Genomic DNA, 23,097 nt, shown 5'->3' with positions numbered 1-23,097 from the left:
TTAGTGAATTAAGAAAGCAGCAAATTTATATTAGAAGTAATTGAAATTAAATTGTTGAAGTAGTTGTAGTCATTTGTTTCTAACAAGGTTACCGAGATGAGCAATGTTTTTCCAGCAATTATTTCGCAAGTTTCTCGATATTTTGGTGTATTTTTATCGATTTCGAAACATTGGGTGTGTTGAACCTATCCATTATCTGCGAATGAAGTTGCCACCCCTATGTTGGTTTTCTATAAGGCTAAATTTTCCCTGTTTCCATGCAGAAATTCATATTTTCTGCAGTCGCATGTTTGACAATGCAATATTCAATTCAACGAACTGAAAAAACATATGGTATTTGAATATCATCCGCAGTTTATCTTTCACATTGAAAAACAGATGGTTTATTTTGTATTTACATTGTGGGTATTTACTTAAGATATCTGGGGACACCATCAAACGGATGTTTTTGCTTTGTTATGATTCATAGTTGACTAATGTTTATACAGAATATCCAATTTTTGAGAATATTTTTACTGATATATAACAAATAATTAGGCACTTAAAAGCTTGGCCATAGTTTTGACGTTTGTCATTATTTCATATTCATCAGGATTTTGCAAGTGATATTTTTTCGAGCAACTGAAAAAAATTAAATTTATCACACACAAGATGATAATGAATTTCTTGTTATCTTATCATGACTTAGGAACCCAGTGAAGTATTATCAAAAAATTATTCCAAAGTTACAGCTTTGAAGTTTGTAATTAGTGTGACAATGGAAACTTTGTTGATAAGTATTATTCAAAATTAAGTACTCCTGGATATTTTTCAATAAAAAGTCAAGTGGCCTAAAAAAAGTAAGAGCTATTGAAAAAAACTATTCATTGTGATGGAAATTACTACTTGATGTAAACTACTTTTGAGACCAGGAGCAGGATGCATATTTACTTACTTGGTGAAATTACTGACTTGATTTGAATAAAAAAAAATTATTCTGTTATGTGCATACACTGATATAATGTGTCAAACTTCAATAAGTTCAACTTTGTTATATGCTGTATTTTGTCGACTTCTTCATTCAGTTTATCGAGTCAAAATGTTTAGAATCTGTTAGTATTGTTTAGAGTCATCTGTCAACAGGAATAATAACCTCCTATACCTCTTTATTGGTCAGGCTAGATATATGTGCTGCAAAAAGTACAGTAATTCGACATTAGAAAATTTTGGAAAAGATGTATACGATGATGATCCATTTTTTTTAAATATTTTCAACTCTTTGAAATAATAATAGTTGGTTTTTTCTGAAAGCAAATTTCTAGGGGCATGAGACATATATTAAATTGAACAAAAATTGAAGAACCAAAGTAAATTCGGAACAACTTGGATAAAATTACTCATGTATGTGCTCATATTAGGCATTTTTGACAACCATGGCCGAAATCGATAATAAATACCATAGAAACTTGTACATGTGTTAAAAGTAACTGACTTTTTTTCACATGATTGCTGTCTGATCATGCTTAGTAATATTCAGTCTGTGGTAAGATTTGAAGGTTATATTGAGGGATTCACAAAAGAAATTCAATGATTTAAAGAATTGAATCGAAGACTCAAAAACTGAAGCATGATTTCAAGACTCGAAAGTGAAAGATTCAAGATATATTTCAAAGATTTGAAGACTGAATTACTCAAACTGAATATTGAAAACAAGGCAAGGAAAATAGACTTCAAATGTACTGAAAATATTTGGTTGTATGAGATTTGAAGAGGATGTGTTCCCCTCGGCATATATGGAACCATTTGTTTAGAGAATGTACAAAATAACAAAATCTTGAACAAAACAGCTTTAAATAAATGAGTAAATCCTAATCTAGCTACTTGATATGGAACACGTTCGAGAAAATTCATCTCTATCTGAAATTTAAAAAAATTTGACAATCTTGAAAACGGTACATAACATTCAGTTCGTTCTATATAAACTTATGGATAAGCAGACCTGAAAAAGAAATTCAAATATCTATTACAGGGTGAAATGTGTCTAAATTGACTAGAATTACCCTGTAGGCTTTTTGTCAGAAGTGAATAATTAACCTTCGACAAAAATCACTTCGTATGCAAAAGTAAATAATTCTAACACACAAACATTAGAGGAATTACTTTCAATATTGAAGATTCAACTTTTAATTAACACAAACCAGTTCATGTCTATCTTATTATGATAGAGATTATGTCGCATGTCTAAAGTATGAGTGGATCAGTTTAAAAAACCTTTCGAAGTCAAACCAGCATTAACAATCTTCAAATTATTCATTCAGGGTAAAAATGAAGAGGATAAATGCGCAAATTCGAATCCTTCAGCTCATTTGCTTTGATCAAATCTGGCTTCACTGCATTTGATTGTGATGTTTTGCTCCGATAACTGCATATTGCCCAACGATCCATAAAGTAAGCCGACTGCATATAACTGGGTCTGAATTTCCAACCACCTAAGTGCTTCACAAATTATGACTCCCCCACTTAATAAACGTCTGTAGGGAGTTCGAGGTTGAACTCACTTCATAATTTATTGAGTGATCTGGTCGAATTCATTAAATCTCTTAAAATATCAGAATCAAAAGATTCTACAAATGTATTTTTCTATATTTTTTGAAAGACTTTTTTGTAGGGGGGAAAACTGAAGAATTCAATTAGTCAGTAACTTATCGAATTCATAATTTTTTTTCATTGATGCAACTAATTTTCCTTTATTTTCAGTATTTTAATACTAACATATGTTTTCAAAAAGGATTTGAAGCTTTAATAACTTCTGTTTATTATATGTGAGCGCTTTCGATAGCAGGCTGTGTGCTATCATTTTCATGGCTCTACACAAACTGAACGTTTTATCTTCTTATTTGTTCTTTTATACGGTTAGAACGCCTTAGTGCAGGTATTTGTCCCCTCCTGTCATCAGGATGTGTATTGTATTGTGTAGTATATTGAATAATAGGTTTTGTTGTGTTTTGACAAATACAAATCAAAACACAACAAGACCTAACATTCAATATACTACACAATACAAAATACTACACAATAAAATATACATTCCTAGAAACAAGGAAACTCCAACACCTGATGTAACCCAAATACCTGCACTAAGCCGTTCTAACCGTATAAAAGAACAAACAAGAAGATAAAAGTTCAGTTTAAGTAGAGCTATGAAGATGATAGCACAGCCTGCTATCGAAAGCGCTCGCATATAATAATTAGAAGTTATTAAAGCTTCAAATCCTTTTTGTGAACATATGTTGATAATAAGATACATTTTTGAGATGGTCGACGTTTTGGAAAAGAATTATTTTTGGAAACATCACTATTATTTACGAAAACAGTATTTAAGGAATGACTGATCATAAAAAAACCTTGTACGTTTAAAAAAATGTAGGAATTTTATTTTGAAACAAAGTGTCTCATAATTTTTGGACAAATTCATTTTACATGCGTTCAAACCAATACTCGAAAAAAAATTTTCACTCTGAAGTTCGTATCTCAGAAATATGGTTTTGGACGGCTTCAACAGCTTCTTGTTATTGTGTCGGAACTGTTGTGATGTATTGGGTTATTTTTGTCCGTACTTTAAACTCGGTGAACACTGATGAAACTTATTAATTCCGTCAGCATAAAAATTGGGTTGCAACGAATTCGATGAAGTCGACGAAGGCCGTTTTTGCCTGGTCGTGATTGGCGAAGGTTATATCGGTGAGAAAGTTATCGAAGTGTTTGAAAATATGGTAGTCGGTTGGCGAAAGGTCTGGGGAGTATGGTGGACGAGGCAGAACTTCGCCGCTCAATTCATTCAAGTTTCGGGCGGAGCAGGATTGGATTTCTTCTGATGACCATTGCCGGCCGGATTTTTCAATCACCTTTCTTATGGCATCGATGTTTTTTGAAATGACAAACTGGTGACCTACGCAGGACCGTGAAGAAATTCTGTAAATTTTACGAAACAGCCATTTCTGGCGATGCTTCATTACGAGGGGCTATTAAACGAAGAAGTTCTGTAGGTATATCTAGTTAGGTCTTTCTTAAAATTGAAAAATATCCGGCAGAAATCTTCATGGATACGTGTCTAAAGTCAACTGATAAGCTGTAAAAATACGTTTTCAAAATTTATATTTAATTTATAAATAATTGCCTGGATAATTGCTCATTATCTCGGTAACCATTCATGGGTTCTGTTCGTAACTTCAAATCGTTCAGAATCCATGTTTTATTGTACTCGACAGTGAAATCTTGGTAGAAATTGTAAAAGCTAATGATTTTTCAGTATTGCCGAAATGAGTTCTACTCAAGAAGTTAGGAGAAGGTACTTTTAGAATAAATGCTATGATTATTTAATGTTTGCCCGAATATTAGCGTTGAATGTTTGATGTTTTTTTCACAATCCATTTCTCTAGAGTGATCAGTTTTTTGTGTTTTATCTTTTTGTACATACACAAGTATATTTGAACCTGCCGAGTTTTACACACATTTGCATTTTGTGTATACACATTCGTTTTTCCACTCATCAGATTTATGTGGGTATGGGGCATCTGTGAAAACAAATATTACGATTGAAAGCCAGTCAAAGAGCATAACATTTTGTACTTGACTAAGTTGCATTAATATCAAGGAAATTAATGTAAAATAATCACGTACACATCATTCTTCCGGAAAACCTTGACAATTACTATTATAGCAAGTGGTTGACATGACTTTTAATGATACATAAATAACTTCAACATGAAAAATTCTCGATCGGGATTATGTAAATATTGTGAATAATTTGTTGAGTGGAGCAAATAAATTCTGTAATGAATTCATCCTGAAGAGAAATGTATCCATTAATATTTTTAATTTTTCATGGTGCCAAATTTATTTACAATGTGTACGCAAATTATTGCCATATGCTATATTCCAAAGAGGTGTCAGAGCTAATAGGGATGTAAACCGTCCCACATTTAAGCAGGCCCTGTTAACACCCGCTATTATTTCACAGCTGTCTTGTTTGGGGAGATTTGTTTCACTCTTTTTGTTGTCCAGATTATGCAGTCATTGAACTTCGAAGGTCAGGCGAAATTCACTATAGGTACCTTATGATACCCGATCTCTTTGGATTTAACAGCGTAAATTCCTGACATTTTTCCAAGCACATTTCACACCAAATATTCATCTATTTCGGAGTATTCTTTGCAAGAGTATCAGATATAAACAATTTAGATCAACAATAAAAAGAGTTAGTTATTTGCGAACATCTCTAAAACCATTGCTGCTATTTAAAATTGAAAAAAGATCCTCATTCATCTCTCAAAACTGTGTATACAATATGTATAGTTTGAAAAGACCGGTGAAAATACGGGTAAAAACCGGACGCTTCAACAAAAAAAAATTGTTATAACTCGTTAAATATAAAGATTGGGGAATGAAGAACTTGGTGGATAATTGAACAAAAAGTAATCCGTCGCAACAAATTGTTATCGCAATTTTCCTCTTGATTATGCCTTTGTTGGATGTTCATATGAAAACCTTAGTTTTTGAAGACGAAGCCCGGATTATTTCATTTATTCTTTTAATGCTTCAGATAAGATAATCGTTGAAAAAATTGAAGAATTCAATTTTCCATTTTTTATGGACAATCAAAGATGCAAAGGTTTTGGCTTTCTACATAAACTGGAAGAAAAAGCCCTGTGTTTTCATCAATCAAAAAACCCTTTCTATTACATTTGTATTACAAACATTCGTAATGGAATCGAATCAGATGTCTTTCATAGGATTCTTACACAATATGATAAATGAAAGAAGTAAAATTTCACTTTGATCAATTTGATTAAATCCCAGCCATGATTTTTTTATTCTATTGTTTAAAAAAGTGTACAAACAATCGCACTGTTTATTTGATAATTAATTGTTTTTTATATCCCAATTAATAATGTATTAAATATTCGTCGGAAAAATCGTATGAAATGCATTTGTCCTTTAACCATTTACGTTTGCCGGAAAATGTCAATAATTTATTAATATTTATTTAAAAAATCTTTATTTCCACTGCTCTCGTTTACTACTAGTATTTTTAGGCGCTCAACAATTTGTTTTAAACAAATGAACTTTCAGAATTCACTTTTTCAAATAGTAAAATGTAAATATTCACGAAGTATCACTTTGTAAGGAAAAAAAATATATAAAAAATTGGGTTTTCACAAAATATCACATGATTATTTTCACTTATTTTTTTTCAGCTTTTTGGAACAATAAAATGTGAAAATATATTCGTTTGGAATAAATTATTTATAGAATGAAATATAACATTGAAAGATGATACTTTTTTGTATACGAAAGAACAGTGAAATTGATGACATTAAAAAAAATGTTGATGTTTTCTATCCAAAATATATACTGAATTAACAAATGCAACAAAAAACTTTTTGGGGAGACATTTCTCTACTAATCCCAACTATGATTCCTGAAAAATGATTATCTCATGAGAAACTATGAATATTCCACATATTCGAGAGGTCAGATTTTTTAGTAAAATTTCTGCTCTTCGGGGATCTTTTTTCAAACTTTGAATCTGAGCTGACTGTTGTTTATATTTGAAAAAAATAAATTCGAGAAAAAATTAATGGTGGTATTTAATAATGCAATAGAACACGAAATAATGATTTATAATTTTTGTATTTGCATTTGAGCCCGATAATTAAAAGAGGTCTGACGGGTGCATACTTTTTGGTAAAAAATATTAAATAAAACGGCGACTTCTAAGAAAAAAGAAATTTAGAATGAAACTGAAAAAACATGTTTCAACTTTCTACTTTTACTTTGATAAATTTATAATGGAAACCTTACAAACAAATTTGAATAAACACTCGACAGATATTATTGAAAACTCTGAAATTTGTACAAATTAAAAAAGGGCCTGCGGGTGCTGATCTACACAAAATTCACTTTTTCTTTCTGGAATTGTACGTCAACAAATATTCATAATAGATGTTGCATGCTTAGTTACAGAATGCACTTGTAATAACATGAAAACCCAATTAGTTGACTTCACAAATTAATTAATTAAGAAGTTGGGTTGCACGTAAATTCCCTTCATGCGTGATGAAATAATTTTGCATGCTTCCGTTCTTTTTTACGGTGGATTATAATTATCATCGGCGTTGTAAGACATTCATCGTTGTAACTGATATTCAAGCATTCTTATCAAATCGGATTATGGGGAGAGAAGAAGGATAATTATGATATTACATGTATTCGAAGTGTACTACGACGATATAATAATAAATATTCGATAAAACGTTTCGTGTCAACATGGCCACCATCAACTTTTTTTTTAATACGGACCTGTCTTTTTTTATTACAGATATTGATAAAGCGATAAATTCGTTTTAAATAACCACAATCATCAGTGACAACAATCAAACAGAAAAACAATTTATTTGATCATACCAAATTAACAACAATCGAATTTTGACCAAAAACTGATATTTTCGTTTCTTACAGGCAGGGCCGTAGCGAAAAGAAAAGCCAGGGGGGGAGGGAATCCAAATTTTCCCAACTCCACCAGCAAAATTTACCAACTTTTGAAGAAATGAAAGCCGAGATTAGTTACTACTATAATATATTAATTTTCTCACTCAGCTATCCAAAGATTGGCTGAATGCTTATGCCCGTAAGGGTATTCACAAACAAAAATAAATTTTGGTGATTTTAAAAATAATAGTGGGACTTATTCTACTTTGGACCAAGGTCCTTGGTGAATTTCACTAGTTCGGACTTCCATTGTCTACTATATAAAATGATTTGAAATCCCTGAAACAAGTAAAAAAGAATAATTAAAAAATAATAGTTGAAAATAACAATTATATTAAGCAACAATAAACCTGAAATGTTAGTTTCGACGTGGAAAGCCTTTACACCAACGTTCCGGTCGAAGAAGCACTCCAAATCATACAGAGAAAGCTATCCGAAGACGGGAACCTGAAAGAGAGAACGAATCTACCTATAGAAGTAATTATGGAATTACTAGGATGCTGTGTACGACACTGTTATTTCTAACTGAAGGACGAATTCTTTACACAAGATGAGGGACTGCCAATGGGATCGCCACTTTCACCAGTCATAGCCAACATATATATGGAGTGGTTTGAAACTCTGGCCATTGAAGAAGCCCACAAGAAACCTCGAGTCTGGTTGAGATATGTTGACGACACCTTCATAATATGGAACCATGGGAATACTGAACTAGACGCCTTTCTGAAACACATCAACAGCGTGAGACCTTCCATCACTTTCACAATGGAGAAGGAAATCCACAATGAATTGCCATTCTTAGACGTTTTGGTGAAGAGGACCGACACTAAGTGGGAAACATCTGTATACCGAAAACCCACTCATACGGGACAGTATCTGAACCACGAATCCAACCACCATCAATCGACAAAAAGAGGAATCATCAAGACTCTACTAGACCGTGCTTCTGGGCTCTGTAATACAAAGGAAGGTCTCGAGAAGGAACTAGACATCATCAAAAATGATCTTCAGCGGAATGGCTACTCCAAAGCGATGGTAGAAAAGACTTTGGCTAAAAGACAGCAGGAGCCTCGCAAGGAAGAGAAGCCGTCACAACCAGTGCTTGCACTTCCCTACATCAGAGGATTATCGGAGAGGATAAGAAGAATTGGTTCCAAGTACAACATTAGAACCTGTTTCAGATCCGGTAACACTATCCGTAGCAGCCTCACGAAAACCAGGCCCCCAAACGCGGACTGCGATTCCAAGAATTGCATTTACCGGATACCCTGTGAGTGCGGAAAATCCTATATTGGTGAAACTAAGAGGCCATTGAATGTTCGCATTGCCGAGCACAAGAAGCACACACAGCGAGGAGAAACCAGTAAATCAGGAATAGCAGACCATGTTTGGACCCATCAACACAACATCGAGTGGTCCCAAGCTGAGATCTTGCACAGAGAGGAACATTGGTTCAGGAGAAAATTTAAGGAAGCCGCATACATGTTGTCCTACAACGTATTCAGCCAGGCCAGCGTAGATATACGAAACATATGGAAACCCATCATCAAACGAAAAATGACCAACTCCCGCCAAAACGGTCATCTCTCACGGAATCAGTGAAGCGGAAAATGGAAAGTAGAGAAAGTGAAAGTATTTCAACGACCTATAAAATAGTCATCTCTCGGAGGAATCAGTCCAGTCATCACCCGAAGACGATTGTAGATACCAACAATCGAAACGTCGTGAACTAACGTGACTTGGAATCTATACACTTTTTTTTTTATTATTTTCTTTTTTCATTCCTTTAATTTTTATTTATTCAATTATTATATTTTTACTTGTAGGTTATTTCACTATCATTTCATTTCAGGTTTATTGTTGCTTAATATAATTGTTATTTTCAACTATTCTTTTTTAATTATTCTTTTTTACTTGTTTCAGGGATTTCAAATCATTTTATATAGTAGACAATGGAAGTCCGAACTAGTGAAATTCATCACGAAACATTGTCAATCACCTTCAAACAAAGGTCCTTGGTCTTTCACCATATCCAACATGTATAGGAATATTCAATACAAATGAAAGGAAACAACACTTAATAATATTGTGCTTATTGTTTTCTACTGTTATTTTTTCTATCTTCACAGCGAAAAGTTGGGAATTTTGTAAAATCGTCACTTCAAAATTTGTGGTCTATTCACGACTGTTTTCTTACTTGGAAGAAATTAAACTTTTTTGAAGATTTCAAACAACTCAGAATTGTCTTCAAGTTATACACGTTGGGCAATCCTGCTGATCTTTTCCCTTTTCTTATTACCTCTCCTTTTCTTTTCTCTCATTTTTATTTTTTAATTTTTATTCATTTTTTTACTATTATATTTTTCTATCTTCATGGCTCAAAATTTCCCAACTTTTCCCAACTTTTTCCCAAGTCTAAAAAGCAGGACGGAGGCTCCCCCATCCCCCCATGGCGACGGCACTGCTTCCAGGATTGATAATTATAAAAATATTACGAATTATAATTGATTAGGGGGAAATAAGATTTGAAAGAAGGATTACGGCAATACAAAAATTTCCAAAACGAAAAAGTACGAATTTTCATTGTGTTGGGGTACCTACCTGTCGAATTAATTGGGTTGTCTGGGATGTTGTTTGAAATTGTTGTCACTAATGATGGTAGTTATTTCAAATGAAAAGCAATAAAAATATCGAAGGTGATATAACTCTGGATTATGAGTTTATTGCTTTATCAATATCTGTAATTGAAAAAACAGGTCCATATTAAAAAAACAGTTGATGGTGGCCATGTTGACACAAAAGGTTTTATAGAATATTTATTATTACATCCGCTTTCGAATACAACAACATTTTCCTTTTCCATTGTTTGATATTCTTCGAAATAACAATTCCATTCGAAAAAAACAACAGCATGTTTGGTTTTCCCCACCCTCGAGAAGGGCGAGAGCCCCCGTAATTTTTTTTCGAACATTGTATTGTCCCCGATGACAGTTACCTTTTTTTCCCATTTAACCGTCTTCGTATCTGTTACGGTTTAGAACAGTGGTACTCAACTTTTTTCCCCTTGGGCCACATTGTCGCTACTGCTAGACCTCGCGGACCGCAATAATAAAACTGAACTGAACAAACTGCTTTCAGGTTGCCAACATTCAGTCTTGTCAACACCGTTCGCGAGTATTCGAACACTAGGCTTTTCAGTGTTCGACCACAGTACTCGATTTGGGTCAAAAACCCCTACATATTTTCGTGTCGTTATCAGAAAATACTATTGTCAAATAATCTAAAAATATTGTATTACCTTCACGCTACAGAAAAGGCTACAGCCGCTAGAGGGCCGCATAGAAAAGGCTGGCATGCGTTGAGGATCGCTGGTTTACCACGTGGTTAAAGAAACGACCTGTACAAGTCAAACCTTATTTTGCAGGATAGTTAAAAATATTGCTTTTCATAGTTCATTCATCTCCTTGTAGAGCAGTCATCATTTCAGGAAAGACCGAAACATTGGAGTTTTCAATAGAGATCATCATTTGTCAGACTTAACATTGTCAAAAGATATTCCGCTTTGGACACAGTATACTATATACAGTAATCCCACTTCGGGTGATTTTTGGTTTGAATTTTTTACACGCAGACCCAGGAGTTGCAGTCTCAGGTCTGCGCAAACGACGAGTTCAAGACAGGCACGCAATCAAAGCTTTTAAACACTGCTCAACATAACAAATATTCATATAAACTGCTCAAAAAAATACAGTCGATGAAAACCATGTTGGGCACCTAGGAAAATTGTACAAATGATAATTTTGCATTTGTGTAATATTCAAGTAACCCAGATCATTTCGACAAGGATGAACTATGTTTCAAGTAGATTTTAAAAATTCATGGGATCGGATGTGACAAAATATACTTTAATTTCAACAAGAAAAAAGACAAGATGAAGAACGAGTTTTGTTATTCATGAACCATGGTACTGTGCAAGAGCTCTCTAGGAGGAATAACGAGTCCCTGTGTGTATACAACCGTGATAGCATGGTCTGCACTGATAAGGAACACTTCAAAACGGTTCGTAGTTGGTTCCTTGTTCGAATCAGGCGAAGTCCCACTATTTGTCCTAGAGAGCTCTTGCAAAGTTGTTTCTTCAAAGTGAGAATCTTTGCAATTATGTCTGAGGCGACTTGGATTCCGAAAGGTTAACAGTCGTAAGGTATTTTTGATAGTCAAATTTACATTATATAAGAAGTTGCTGACTAATAGGACATGTTTCATTTAGAATAACTGTTTTTAATCTACGCAGCAACTTTTCGGGGTTGATTAGACATCTAGACTTGTATAGATTCAAATATCAACATTTGTCAATATATGTCGAGTTATTAGCTAAAGAAGTAGTTGTTTTCTGTCGGAAAACATATATAATGGTATAGTCAAAATGCATTTGGACTTGTCAGTGATTTTATTATCAATTTTTACTTGGATAAAAGCTGGAAGCAGCAAAACAACCTATTATCTTACAGTGTAAATAATTCATAACTTCCGACTCCGAAAACTCTCACATACATTTATAGTTAGTGAATCGAAGAGGTTTAATATATTATACACTTTAATACAAAAACCTCTTCGATTCATTAATTGAAATAAGTGTATTCAGCTTTTCCAAATCCATTTATAGTTAGTACATACATACAAAAAAATTATTTTTGTATGATTGAACACTACATACTTAATTACTTTTTTACTTCTTCAAGCCCTGAATAGTAACTACATAATTCAGAAAGAATAGGCTCTACAGATTCCTTAATCTTGAGTGATGAATTCGATTAGGAATATTTTTAATAATTGGTCCGTAATATAATTGAATCGGCAAACTCGTCCGCCATCTTGAATTCTCCAATCAATAAATGAATATGCTATATTTGGCCCCAAAAATCACTACAAAGAAATTTCGCATGGATTCGTACCATGGTTCATGAATAACAAAACACGTTCTTTATCTTGTCTTTTTTCTTGTTGAAATGAAAATATATTTTGTCACATTCGAATATGAACATCTGCCGATTCCATGAATTTTTAAAATCTACTTGAAACTTAGTTCATCATTGCCCAAATGATCTGGGTTACTTCAATATTACACAAATGCAAAATTATCATTTGTAAAATTTTCTCAGGTGCCCAACATGGTTTTCATAGACTGTTTTTTTTTTGAGCAGTTTATATGAATAGTTGTTATGTTGAGCAGTGTATACACGCTTTGGTTGAGATTGTAGTAGGGAGAAATGTCATTAGTGTCAAATACGTCATCATTATAAAAAATGAAACTCCTGGACACCGACATCAAAGGGACCGACGCTGAGTGAAACTACTGTATACAGAAATACTGTGCTTTGGACTTCACCAATTACAAGTTTTCAAGTGATCGTAAAATTACGTATAATATCTATTTTTAGGTAAAGCTTGATACCGTTTTTATCGAGACTATTATCGCACGGAAGCGGGAAGCCAACTATCTATTTAGTCCATCCGGAACAATAAACGAAATGGGTGAATTTTCTGTTTTAAAAATAAAATATTGATATCCAAGGTCTTCCTGATGCGCAGATTAGAAACAGGCCAATGAGTTGACTGAATAAACTTATCATTATGAAGTTCATTTCTTTATAGTCAAAGTTGCATCGTTTATTTCAATTTCATTCGAACCTCCCCACAGCCGAGAATGTCAGAGATCGTTAAAGTGAAGTGATTTCTAAGGCGTGTAAAGTTAGCCCGAAAAAGTCGGAAACATTGTCAAAGGATTCTTCCTCGAATGAGCAAGTTGGTCCAGGAAAAATTTTTGTTTGTCCACCTGTCTATAAATGATAAGAATCCTGTAACATCCGTTGTCGTCGATTGGAACGAGTTACTTTGTTATTTAGGAACTAAATTATGAGCTACCGGAACTCAGCGGAGAGGGATGGTGGGTAAATATAAGTCCACTTGGAGAATGAGTGTAGGCTTATGGCCCAGAAGTATACTTCAGTCCACTCAGGCAATGATCTTTTCCATGCAGATAACTTGCTCCTCGGAAGACCTTATTCAGAGATATAAAGGGCGTAGTGGTCTAGCCTTGCGAGAGATACGCCATGATATAGTTCACAATATCGACTTGAGGTGGTGATAAGAAGGCCTAAAATAAGGTTAAGGTTCAGAAGGATATACCCTTTAGGATATTTTCGGGAAGTGGGTTCTTACCGTAGTTGTTGTGTGGCCTGAAGATTGAAATTTGACAAGAGAACGGGTACTTAATAAAAATCCCCAATACCGTGGGCGAGTTATTCCTTTAGATAACCCAAATATACTTATTACCGTATTGAATATTTTGGTTTCTTCAAATCCACAAAGTGGTGAGCTCAAAATTCTTGCTCCAGAGAAGATAACCAAACTCAACTCTCATTCGCTTTTCTTTTTCCTTTCCTTTTTTCCCTATCAACGTTATTCAAGGTCGAATTATTCTGATTGTCTTTAGGCACAAAAAACTGAACTGAATTGTTTTGGATGTTATACAGCGTGGATGCTGTACATGAGCCTCAACATGACCCCACAAGAAATAATTCAAAGGCGTTGAATCACACGATTGTCGGGCCCCAAACGTGAGATAAACTGTTCACCGAAGACGGCTCTTAATTGGGCCATTGTTTCGCGTGCTATGTGGCATGTTGAAAACACATGTCAGGCATGTCCAATTCTTCCATTTTGGGCAACAAAAAGTCGCCAATCATCATACGGTAGCGTTCGCCATTCACAGTAACGTTCCGGCCATTGTCGTCTTTGAAGAAATACGGCCCGATGATGCCACCGACCCATAATCCACACCAAACAGTGACTTTTTCGGAATGCATCGGTAGCTCTTGCAATGATTGTGGCTGGTCCTCACTCCAGATGCGGCAGTTTTGCTTGTTAACGTATCCATTCAACCAGAAATGAGCCTCGTCGCTGAACACAATTTTCCGATAAAAATGTGGATCTTCCTCCAACTTTGCCAGCGCCCATTCACCAAATGTTAGACGTTGTGGGAGGTCGTAACAGAGGCCCAATTGCTGCGAACGACGGCGAATCAACATTTCACGGTCATCATGAACACTGGCGGACACAGCCGCAATATTCTGTTCGGACCTCACTCTACGTATGCGTGTTGGTGGTTTAATGTCCGATAATGCAAACTGGGTTCGAAATTTAATCATGAGCTTCCGAATAGCTCCCTCAGTAGGCCGACGAAACTGCCCATAAATTGGAAGTATGTGCTCTTTCATCATTTTTCAAACAGAGGCGACATACATTGTCTTCCGACAGTCCGAGTCTCTACATATGATGATTCAGACAACAGTGACCTGAAAGAAGGCATGTTAGACATCGTAGTTCATCCTTAATGTAGTCCAGCAGTCGGTTGGCGAGAGGTCTGGAGAGTATGGTGGACGAGGCAGAACTTCGACGACCACTTCGTTTAATTTGCGGACGGTGATTTGTGAAACGTGCAGGCGGGCGTTGTCGTGGAACAGGATCGGGTCTCTTCTGTTGACCAGTATCAGCTGCTGCTGACACAGTTTTTGGTACATTTGGTCGATTTCCTTAGTATAGGCCTCTGCTGTGACGGAATGGAATTTCGCAAACATTCGTAGTAATAAGATGAGTGGCAAAAAATGTAGAAATATGAAACAGCATATTAGGGTTAGAGTACAAAATTCTCTATCGATCAGTATAAACCACAACACAGTATAATCAATATTTATTGAGATATGGAGCTACAAAAACACAAACATGACATTTAAACGATCAAAATTATGAAACAAATCAATATAAATTACAAACAAATCAGTTTAGTTTAGATCATCTTGTGACCACTCCAAAAAAGAAGAGTGTTTGTAGTTCTGGTGAGTGGGATTTTTTTAATTAATACTACGTCAATATTTAGTTTGCTGTATAAAATTCATTACTCACTGCATTAGTAATTATAAGTTCTTTTTATATATTGAATTAAAGTAATACTTGTGAATCATTCGTAGTTGTGTTCTGAGTTTTTTTTTCTGCAGAACAATAATTGATTCTCATTAGTTTTTCCAAAATCCACTTTGTGAAATTGCATGAAATGACTCACTCTCGGTGACCTTGTAGGTTGGAAATGGGTTTTTAGGACCCTCCCTAATAAATTTCATAGTATTAGTCATCTGGATGCAAAGGTAAATAACTAGGGGAAATTTTATAGAAGTAATTATTTAAGCAATTTACTGTCGGTAAAGTCACTGAATTAAGATTTTACTACAAGATTGGTTTGAAGCAAGGTCGGTGTTGAAACAGATTCGTATCTACTACACTTACTACAGAATATACGTATAACAATATATTACAAAGATCTCTAGTCTATTTGAAAACATCGTTTTTGTTTGGATCGATTTGTAGGCATTTTCTAATCATTCTCCCATTCTGGTTTTTAATCACTGTTTCTCCGTGTTGACATCTGAGGTGGTTATCGTTAATTGCGGCAATAACTCGTTTTTATTTTATTATCTGATTGATTCGGCCGTTACTTGATGAAGATCCATAGTAATTTCACAAACTACACTTAAACGATTTGATCTCCACTAACTTTATTGAAAATAATCATAACATGTTTCGCTAAAACATTAGCTTTTTCAAATGATTAATCATTTGAAAAAGCTAATGTTTTAGCGAAACATGTTATGATTATTTTCAATAAAGTTAGTGGAGATCAAATCGTTTAAGTGTAGTTTGTGAAATTTATTTTATTACTTCCTATTCAGTTTAGTCGATTCCCAAGACCCGTATGAATAATGCGAGACCAATAAAAAGAGCAATTTAATGAAAAGTGGTAGGTGTTTAGTAAATTATGAAGGAAGTAAATAATTATCTCTCTAATAATTTCGTTTCAAATACATTTTTAAGCAATGTAGATCCTAGTCCTGTGATAAAGCACTGTACCGACGTTCTCTCTATACCTCTAATAGGCATATTCAACTTAATTTTGTCAACTTGTGCCTTCCCTGAGCCTTGGAAAACGGCTCGAATTTGTCCGATATTAAAAAAAGCGACTCTAGCGATATCACAAACTACAGAGCAATTTCAATTTAATGTAACTTTTCTAAACTCTTCTAGATATGTGTGCAAAATGTTATGTACTCCCATATTCAAAAAGTTTTTTCTCCTACTCAGCATGGTTTCGTACAACAAAGATCATGTATCTATGACAAATCTTGCACGTTTAAATCAATATCTCTGTACGTACCTGGACAAGCAAAAAGAAGTCGATGTTGTTTATTTGGACTCTCAAAAAGCCTTCGATCAAATTCCTGCATGAATTACTAAACAGCAATATTGACAGTACGGTTTTTTTACCCGAGATCAATTTCTTAGTACCAAGAAGTGAAGGTCGACACAATCTGAAATTCTATTTCGAAGCGTCACGCACAAATGTTATGCTACGATCACCATTGAATTTTATGTGCAGTAGATTCAATAAAATCTGTAAACACTGCGATATTCATTTCGACTCTCTTAACGGTTTGTTATCATGTATCCACAATCACTTTTAATCATTCTATGAATAACATTTGTGTCAGTACTGCTTACTTCATTGCATAATTTGTAATATTTGGAGCTTCAACCTATTTTTATAACTGTTATAATTCGAAAGATAGTATGTTATACTTATGAATATGGCTCCTCAAAATTTCGGTCGGCGGTTCATTCAATTATCCTTTTTGTATTCTACAAACAAATTTTCATTAATAATTCCAGTCTCACATTAAATGAGTACGTGGTCAATACTAAAACGCCAGCGACTATTTTTACAAACGCTCATTAACTTCCTGTTTCCAAATAATTATGAATTCCAAAGGGAAATTACTAATGGTTTACATTAAGGAACCATTTGTCACTGTATGAATAATTTTAATAATACTGTAGCTGCTCCTGAAGTTTCATTTTAACTAAATGTTTTCTGTTGAAATGTGCTGTAAGCGAGACTAGGGGCTGTTGAAAGAAATCACTAATGTTTTTGTAATTTTTTTCTGAGACAGGCTATATATCGGGTTGTATTTTGAATATGATTCGGGATTCATCTTCGAAGCTGAAATCTCCGGAACGAAGTTTCGCCTGGTTAATTTTTTTTGGGTTGTTTCGACAGCACTTTGATCCAAATAGAATTCGTAGACAAAAATTGGCTGAAAAACGCTAAAAAGAGGCCAAAAATTAAAATTTAGATCAAAAGAACAGCATCAGTGTATAGAATACAAAATTCTCTATGGATCAGTATATACCACACACAAAATAAATAATGAGTCGGACAAAGCCTTTGAAACAACCTAAAATGTAGACATGGATAGAGAATGAAATGGATGGTAGCATTTTCTGTTGTCTCATAATAAACAGTTAATTAATACCTATTATATCAAATTCAAAAGGTTCAGGATCGATTCTTCTTCTTCTGAGACATTTTGGGTGGCTTTTGAAACTAAACTTCATTGATTTCATAAATTTGATGCTACAAAGAAGTATTTTATGTGCTATACCTACTGTTTTCAAAGGCGAAGTGTCCATGCCGTAATAGGCGCGAGGATCCCTATTTTCAAATGAAAATTAAAATTATAAATATAGTGCAGATGGATTCCGGGAGTCTTGAATATTGATAGTTTTTAACCAAATTGATAATAATTTGATAATAACAACTGCAATTTTTCGTGTGCTTAAAAATCATAAACACCCATTTGTCTACACGTCAGGTCATTCAGAAGGAGCTTCATTTCTGTCAATTTTATTTCATCTTCACATAATTAGTTGTAGTTATCAGTGAATGGACAATTGTACCAGCACCACAATATATTACAACATATCTATTCTACAATTTTTTTATGGGATTGTTACCGATATTATGTGGGCAGTGAGCGTAGGACAGGGAAAGTTACCCATGACAACAATCGAAAAAATTATACCAGGTAAAAATAGGTCAACAAAATGTACTCGTAATCTACGAAAGATGTGGTGAATTCGAGATCAACTAAGTTAGCATTTATGTAACAAAGAGAAAGTATGAACAAAAAGTGCAGTAATTTAAAGAACTTCTGCATATCATTAAAAATAATAAAGTATATACAAGGAAACGAAAGAGAACGTGATTAATAATATAGCGAACGAATTTTATCAAGAACAGAGCGATAAAAGAACATATTGACGTTATAAATCAAAAGTAGTAATCATATCAAACTGTAAATATTGATAGATTGATCGCAGTCGACGTGAACAAGGATGTTTGATTCAAACATCCTTATCTTGTGAATTATAAAAATCCCATTTGAATGTCGTTTGAAAGTAAATAAAAACTAACTATAGAAATTGACCAAATTTTGATATATATAGCTGATATATATATATATATATATATATATATATATATATATATATATATATATATATATATATATATATATATATAGCTGAAAATTGTTTTATATAAACATATATTGTAAAATAATAGATAAGGCAAAATTGTAAAATTAATTTAGGTTGGTATGTCTGGATGGTTTACCTGTGGTAAAAAACATAGAAAGTTTCATTTCTCTTTTCTTCATCAATTAATTAATTGATTATAAAAAATTAAATTTCTTTGAGCATTTTTTAAAAGTTATTTTCATATAAATACAAGTATTCTACTTAAAAAACATTCACTTATCTATTTGCATGCTATTTCCTGAGCTTTTCAATTAATTAAGTTCGAAGAATCAATTTTTTTTTTTAATATTGTTTTTGTCAGATTAAGTGAATCCCTCTAGATAATCGTCAGATTATGAGACAGCACGTCTAAAACATAAAGATGAACCATATATATCTTAATCTGACGCGCTTGAGTATTTCAAAATGGCAAATTTTTTTGCACATTATAATAATGGCCGCGAGTTTGCGTCAGATCGAAATCGTCAGATTATTGAATGAGCGCTCTTTTTTGTTGCACTTAACACCCCCTTAGAAAATCTGACGCGCTCGATTAATTTTATTTTCTTTTCACTTTTAACCCTTACGTACAAGCACCCACATCATGCAAACGATGAGATTAACATACCAACATTATTGAAAATACGTAGGACATTGATGCTATCAATATCTGACGCGCTCGAGTATGTCCATGCAACAGTATTTTTGTACATATTTAAAAGTCTATATGAGGGTGAGTGTAAACTCATAGCACTTAGGCCACATGTGACCCATTGTACATCCTCCCGAGGAGTTGTCCTCCTAGATCATCGTCCATTCTGTCCTTTCCAGAAAGGTGAACAGGTCACTAGTAGACATCTCCTTTATATTGGCAGGTGAAGGCCAAGACTCGCCGAACAACACACTCTCTTTGGCAACCTTGAGGTATCTCACGGTGGCCTCCGCGAAGGTTTTGGAAGGTGCAGCGATATTACTGTCGTTGCGCGGCTTCTTCAACCTTCTTGGGGTTCCCTCTGTGGAGGTACACAAGTGAGGGAGCTTTCCTGCAGGGGCAGCCGGTTCCTTGCCTTCATTCAAGGCGGAGCTCTTGGCGCTCGCCGCAGGAAGTGCCCTTGCTGTTGGAGGTGATCTGCTATGTCCAGCCTCATTCCAAGCGGTAGATTGGGTTGGACATTTCTGTTCATCCCCAGCCACTGCCTTAGATCGAGGTGAGCACTTCTGTCTCGGGATTGGTTTTAGTTTTTGTTGTTTCTGTTTTTGTGTTGTTTCATTCATGTGTCTTCCCACGAGTAGCAAGGAAAGAGTTGGTCACCTCTGGCAGAGCTCCGCATTACTACAGGTAGGCTGGTTACAATGAGGTTTCGCCCAGTTCCCCAAGGGGATCGTTCGTAACTGCATATCACCTTTAGCTTACTTACATCTTAGCTTACTTACACGTTAGCTTACTTACACCTTAGCTTACTTACACCTTAGCTTGTGTATGCTGGTCCACGGTGCATGTTCTGCAAAGGCTTTTGGGGGTTTTCAGTTCCCCTCACCCTACTTATTTCTGCCACCGACTAGGAGTCCGGCGACCCCGTCCGTAAGGCTACAGTGGCTTCTCGGGCAGGGCCTCCAGTTTCCTGGCCGTTCCCCTATCCGTCACCTGGGGACGCTCCCGATAGGTAGCCTAAGCCACGGTTTAGGGGTTTTCTTAAGTCGCAGGAGTATGCGAATAAACCATAAACCACGGCGGTCCTCAAAGTCAACGTAACCCGTGCCATCGGTCAAATTCAGCCTGTTTTATGCACCAGGGCCATGGAAAATTGGACGTTCCGGAGGCCCTCCACCTACAGAAACCGTGGCAGACATTTGAATGATGTTATATTCCACAAAAATGTCGACGATTCAAAGATAAGAAGCGCTTAATGAATGACCCTATATTAACCTTTACAGCATTTTTTTAATATAGAAGAAAGTATAGATCGTTTCGAAAATGTTCTCAAATAAATTATGGCTGCTGGTGCTGCTTCAGTCAACATAATTTTGTGATGAACTGGGAGTCAAATCATCTTCACCTCGTATGAATGCTGAATAACAAGGGGGATACCAATTTCCTCTGTTATCGATTAAAAATGAGCAATGGTCATTTTGCCTGACGAGTCCGTTGTAGTGCCTCCGTTTGGTGTGTTTGATTTCATTGAGGTTAACGTTTCCTTTTAGTGTTCAACCGCTGTTCTTACCAGACAGACTGCTCTTTATAAATGTTGTGCATTGCTATCACACTTCCTGGTTAACAACGAATTTCGTCGGTATTTTGTTTCATTTTATTTTCATTAGTGGACTTATGTGGTTGTGAAATCCGATGACGAAGTGATTTGTGGAAAAATGGATTTTTCGGAAACCGAGGAGATCTACCGGCAACTGGAGAAAGAGTTTGACGTGATCCTGAGGAACAAGAATTGCTCTCCAAATGTGGTTCCCAATAAGAAAGAATGGGAAGAGTATTGGGCATGGTTAGTGGCGGCATCCAATTTCAATTGGAGTTCGTCGATTTTCTTTTGCGATTATTAAGCGCGATTGGAATGTGCTTGCACATGAACAATTGACGTTTACTCATTAGTCAAAGTCCAATCTTCGATATAAATAGTGATAATACACTTCAACCGCTTGAATATTCAACTTTTTGGAAACAACAATTTCCATATATGAAAGCACGAAATATTTCGAAGAATTGGAGCGTGTTTTTTCAGAAAAACACCTTTGCATTCGTTTCACTTATTCAATAATGTATAAATAATAGTGCAGAGAATAAGAAACTCACAGAGAAGGTGAAATAACTGAAAACTTTCAATAAAACCAATTTTGAAAAATTTTGTTATCGTTGGTATCGAATTAACAGGGAAATTATAAGGTTATTTCTGATGCGCGAATATCTAGTTTCTCGAAGAGTATGAAATAATCAAAATGTTTTGGGAAAGAAAAGTTTTGGCTTTCTACTCCTTCTATTTACTTCTTTTAATGTTATCCAGAGTTTGTGCTGAAGAGGCAATAATGCCTCCGAAACATCGGATGTTCGATTGCGGATGACAGTGTCACGTGTAAGTGAAATTTTACTTCTTTCATTTACTATATTGTGTAGCAATCCTGTGAATTATATCTGATTCAATTTCATAACGAATGTTTGGAATATAATTCAGTGTTTATATAAAAGAATTTGTTTCGAACGTTTCATGTAATTCAATGTTTATATGAAAGTAGCCTTTTCGAGAAGGTTTTTTTTCCAATTTATGTCTGAAAGTTACTTCTTTCTTTGGAAGATTCCCACATTCTTTTGTATAAAAATGGAGAAGTAGAAAGCCAAAAACCTTCTTCCCTAAGAATTAATATCTCCTAAAAATATACCCCTTCCAATTTTAATCGATAAGTATTAAAGAATTTGAGTGAATCGTTGAAAATTTCAAAATAGTTGTGATGAATTGAAAATGGACTCTGGAGTCCAATGGGAGCGAAAACCACTATTTTAAGTAATCCTAAGAAATTATATTAACACTCTTATTTATTTCAAAGCGTTTCTCATACATATATTGATGGATGTAGCCGTTACTACGTGGAAGGAAATTAAGAAAAGAGAAATGAAAGTTTCTGTTTTTTACCACTTTTATTTGTTACTAACGTTACTGCAGTTTTGCAGTTTTCGAACTTATAAGTTGAAAACTTTTGCATAGTAGAAAGCTTGTCTATCAAATTTGCTAATTGATCTGGATTGTAGAGATACAGATGAGAATTGACGTTTTTCATTGTGGTTACCATGTTATTTAGATGTTACATACATATTAGAAATATAAATCCATGACTCCCATTTGTCAGCGACAAAATTATCCACTCCGGCCTACCAGAATTTATTTCTAACATCTTGATAATTTTGGAGATTTTTCTTGGGGAAATGAGAAGAGCTTTGACAGTTTCTCTTACTTTGCCCTTCAATGCCCGTTTCAAATAGATTAAATTATCTTCATTAGATAGTCCAAGCTGGTCTGTAGATCTTTTAAACTTATTGATGAAAATAAGCCAATCAGTCGAGTCGCCAGAGAATTCCGTGAGATTCTTCAATTTTTATTG

At 34.7% G+C, this 23,097-nt stretch overlaps 1 protein-coding gene across 4 annotated transcripts in view; it reads left to right on the top strand.

Annotated features, from left to right (window-relative positions):
* Nucleotides 1-23,097, top strand: part of ena (ENAH actin regulator enabled) — a 56,586-nt gene that overhangs the window by 313 nt on the left and 33,176 nt on the right. Inside the window, exon 1 of one of the 4 annotated variants that reach the window (XM_074172088.1) lies at nt 4,284-4,327. The exons of 1 other annotated variant lie outside the window; for it this stretch is intronic. In XM_074172088.1, coding sequence (XP_074028189.1) covers nt 4,299-4,327 — 29 coding nt within the window. In that variant the 5' untranslated portion in view covers nt 4,284-4,298. Of the gene's footprint in view, nt 1-4,283; nt 4,328-15,278; nt 15,426-21,158; nt 21,492-23,097 lie in introns of those variants that run through there. 2 more of the 4 variants (XM_074172090.1, XM_074172087.1) reach the window with 2 other exon arrangements.

The sequence above is a fragment of the Leptinotarsa decemlineata genome, unplaced genomic scaffold (genome assembly GCF_025532065.1).
Source record: "Leptinotarsa decemlineata unplaced genomic scaffold, Ldec_3_MD MMD2_tig00000035_RagTag_RagTag, whole genome shotgun sequence".
NCBI classification, from domain to species: Eukaryota; Metazoa; Arthropoda; class Insecta; order Coleoptera; family Chrysomelidae; genus Leptinotarsa; species Leptinotarsa decemlineata.
The sequence above is the reverse complement of the archived record's forward strand: the minus strand, read 5'-3'. Positions and strand labels throughout refer to the sequence as shown.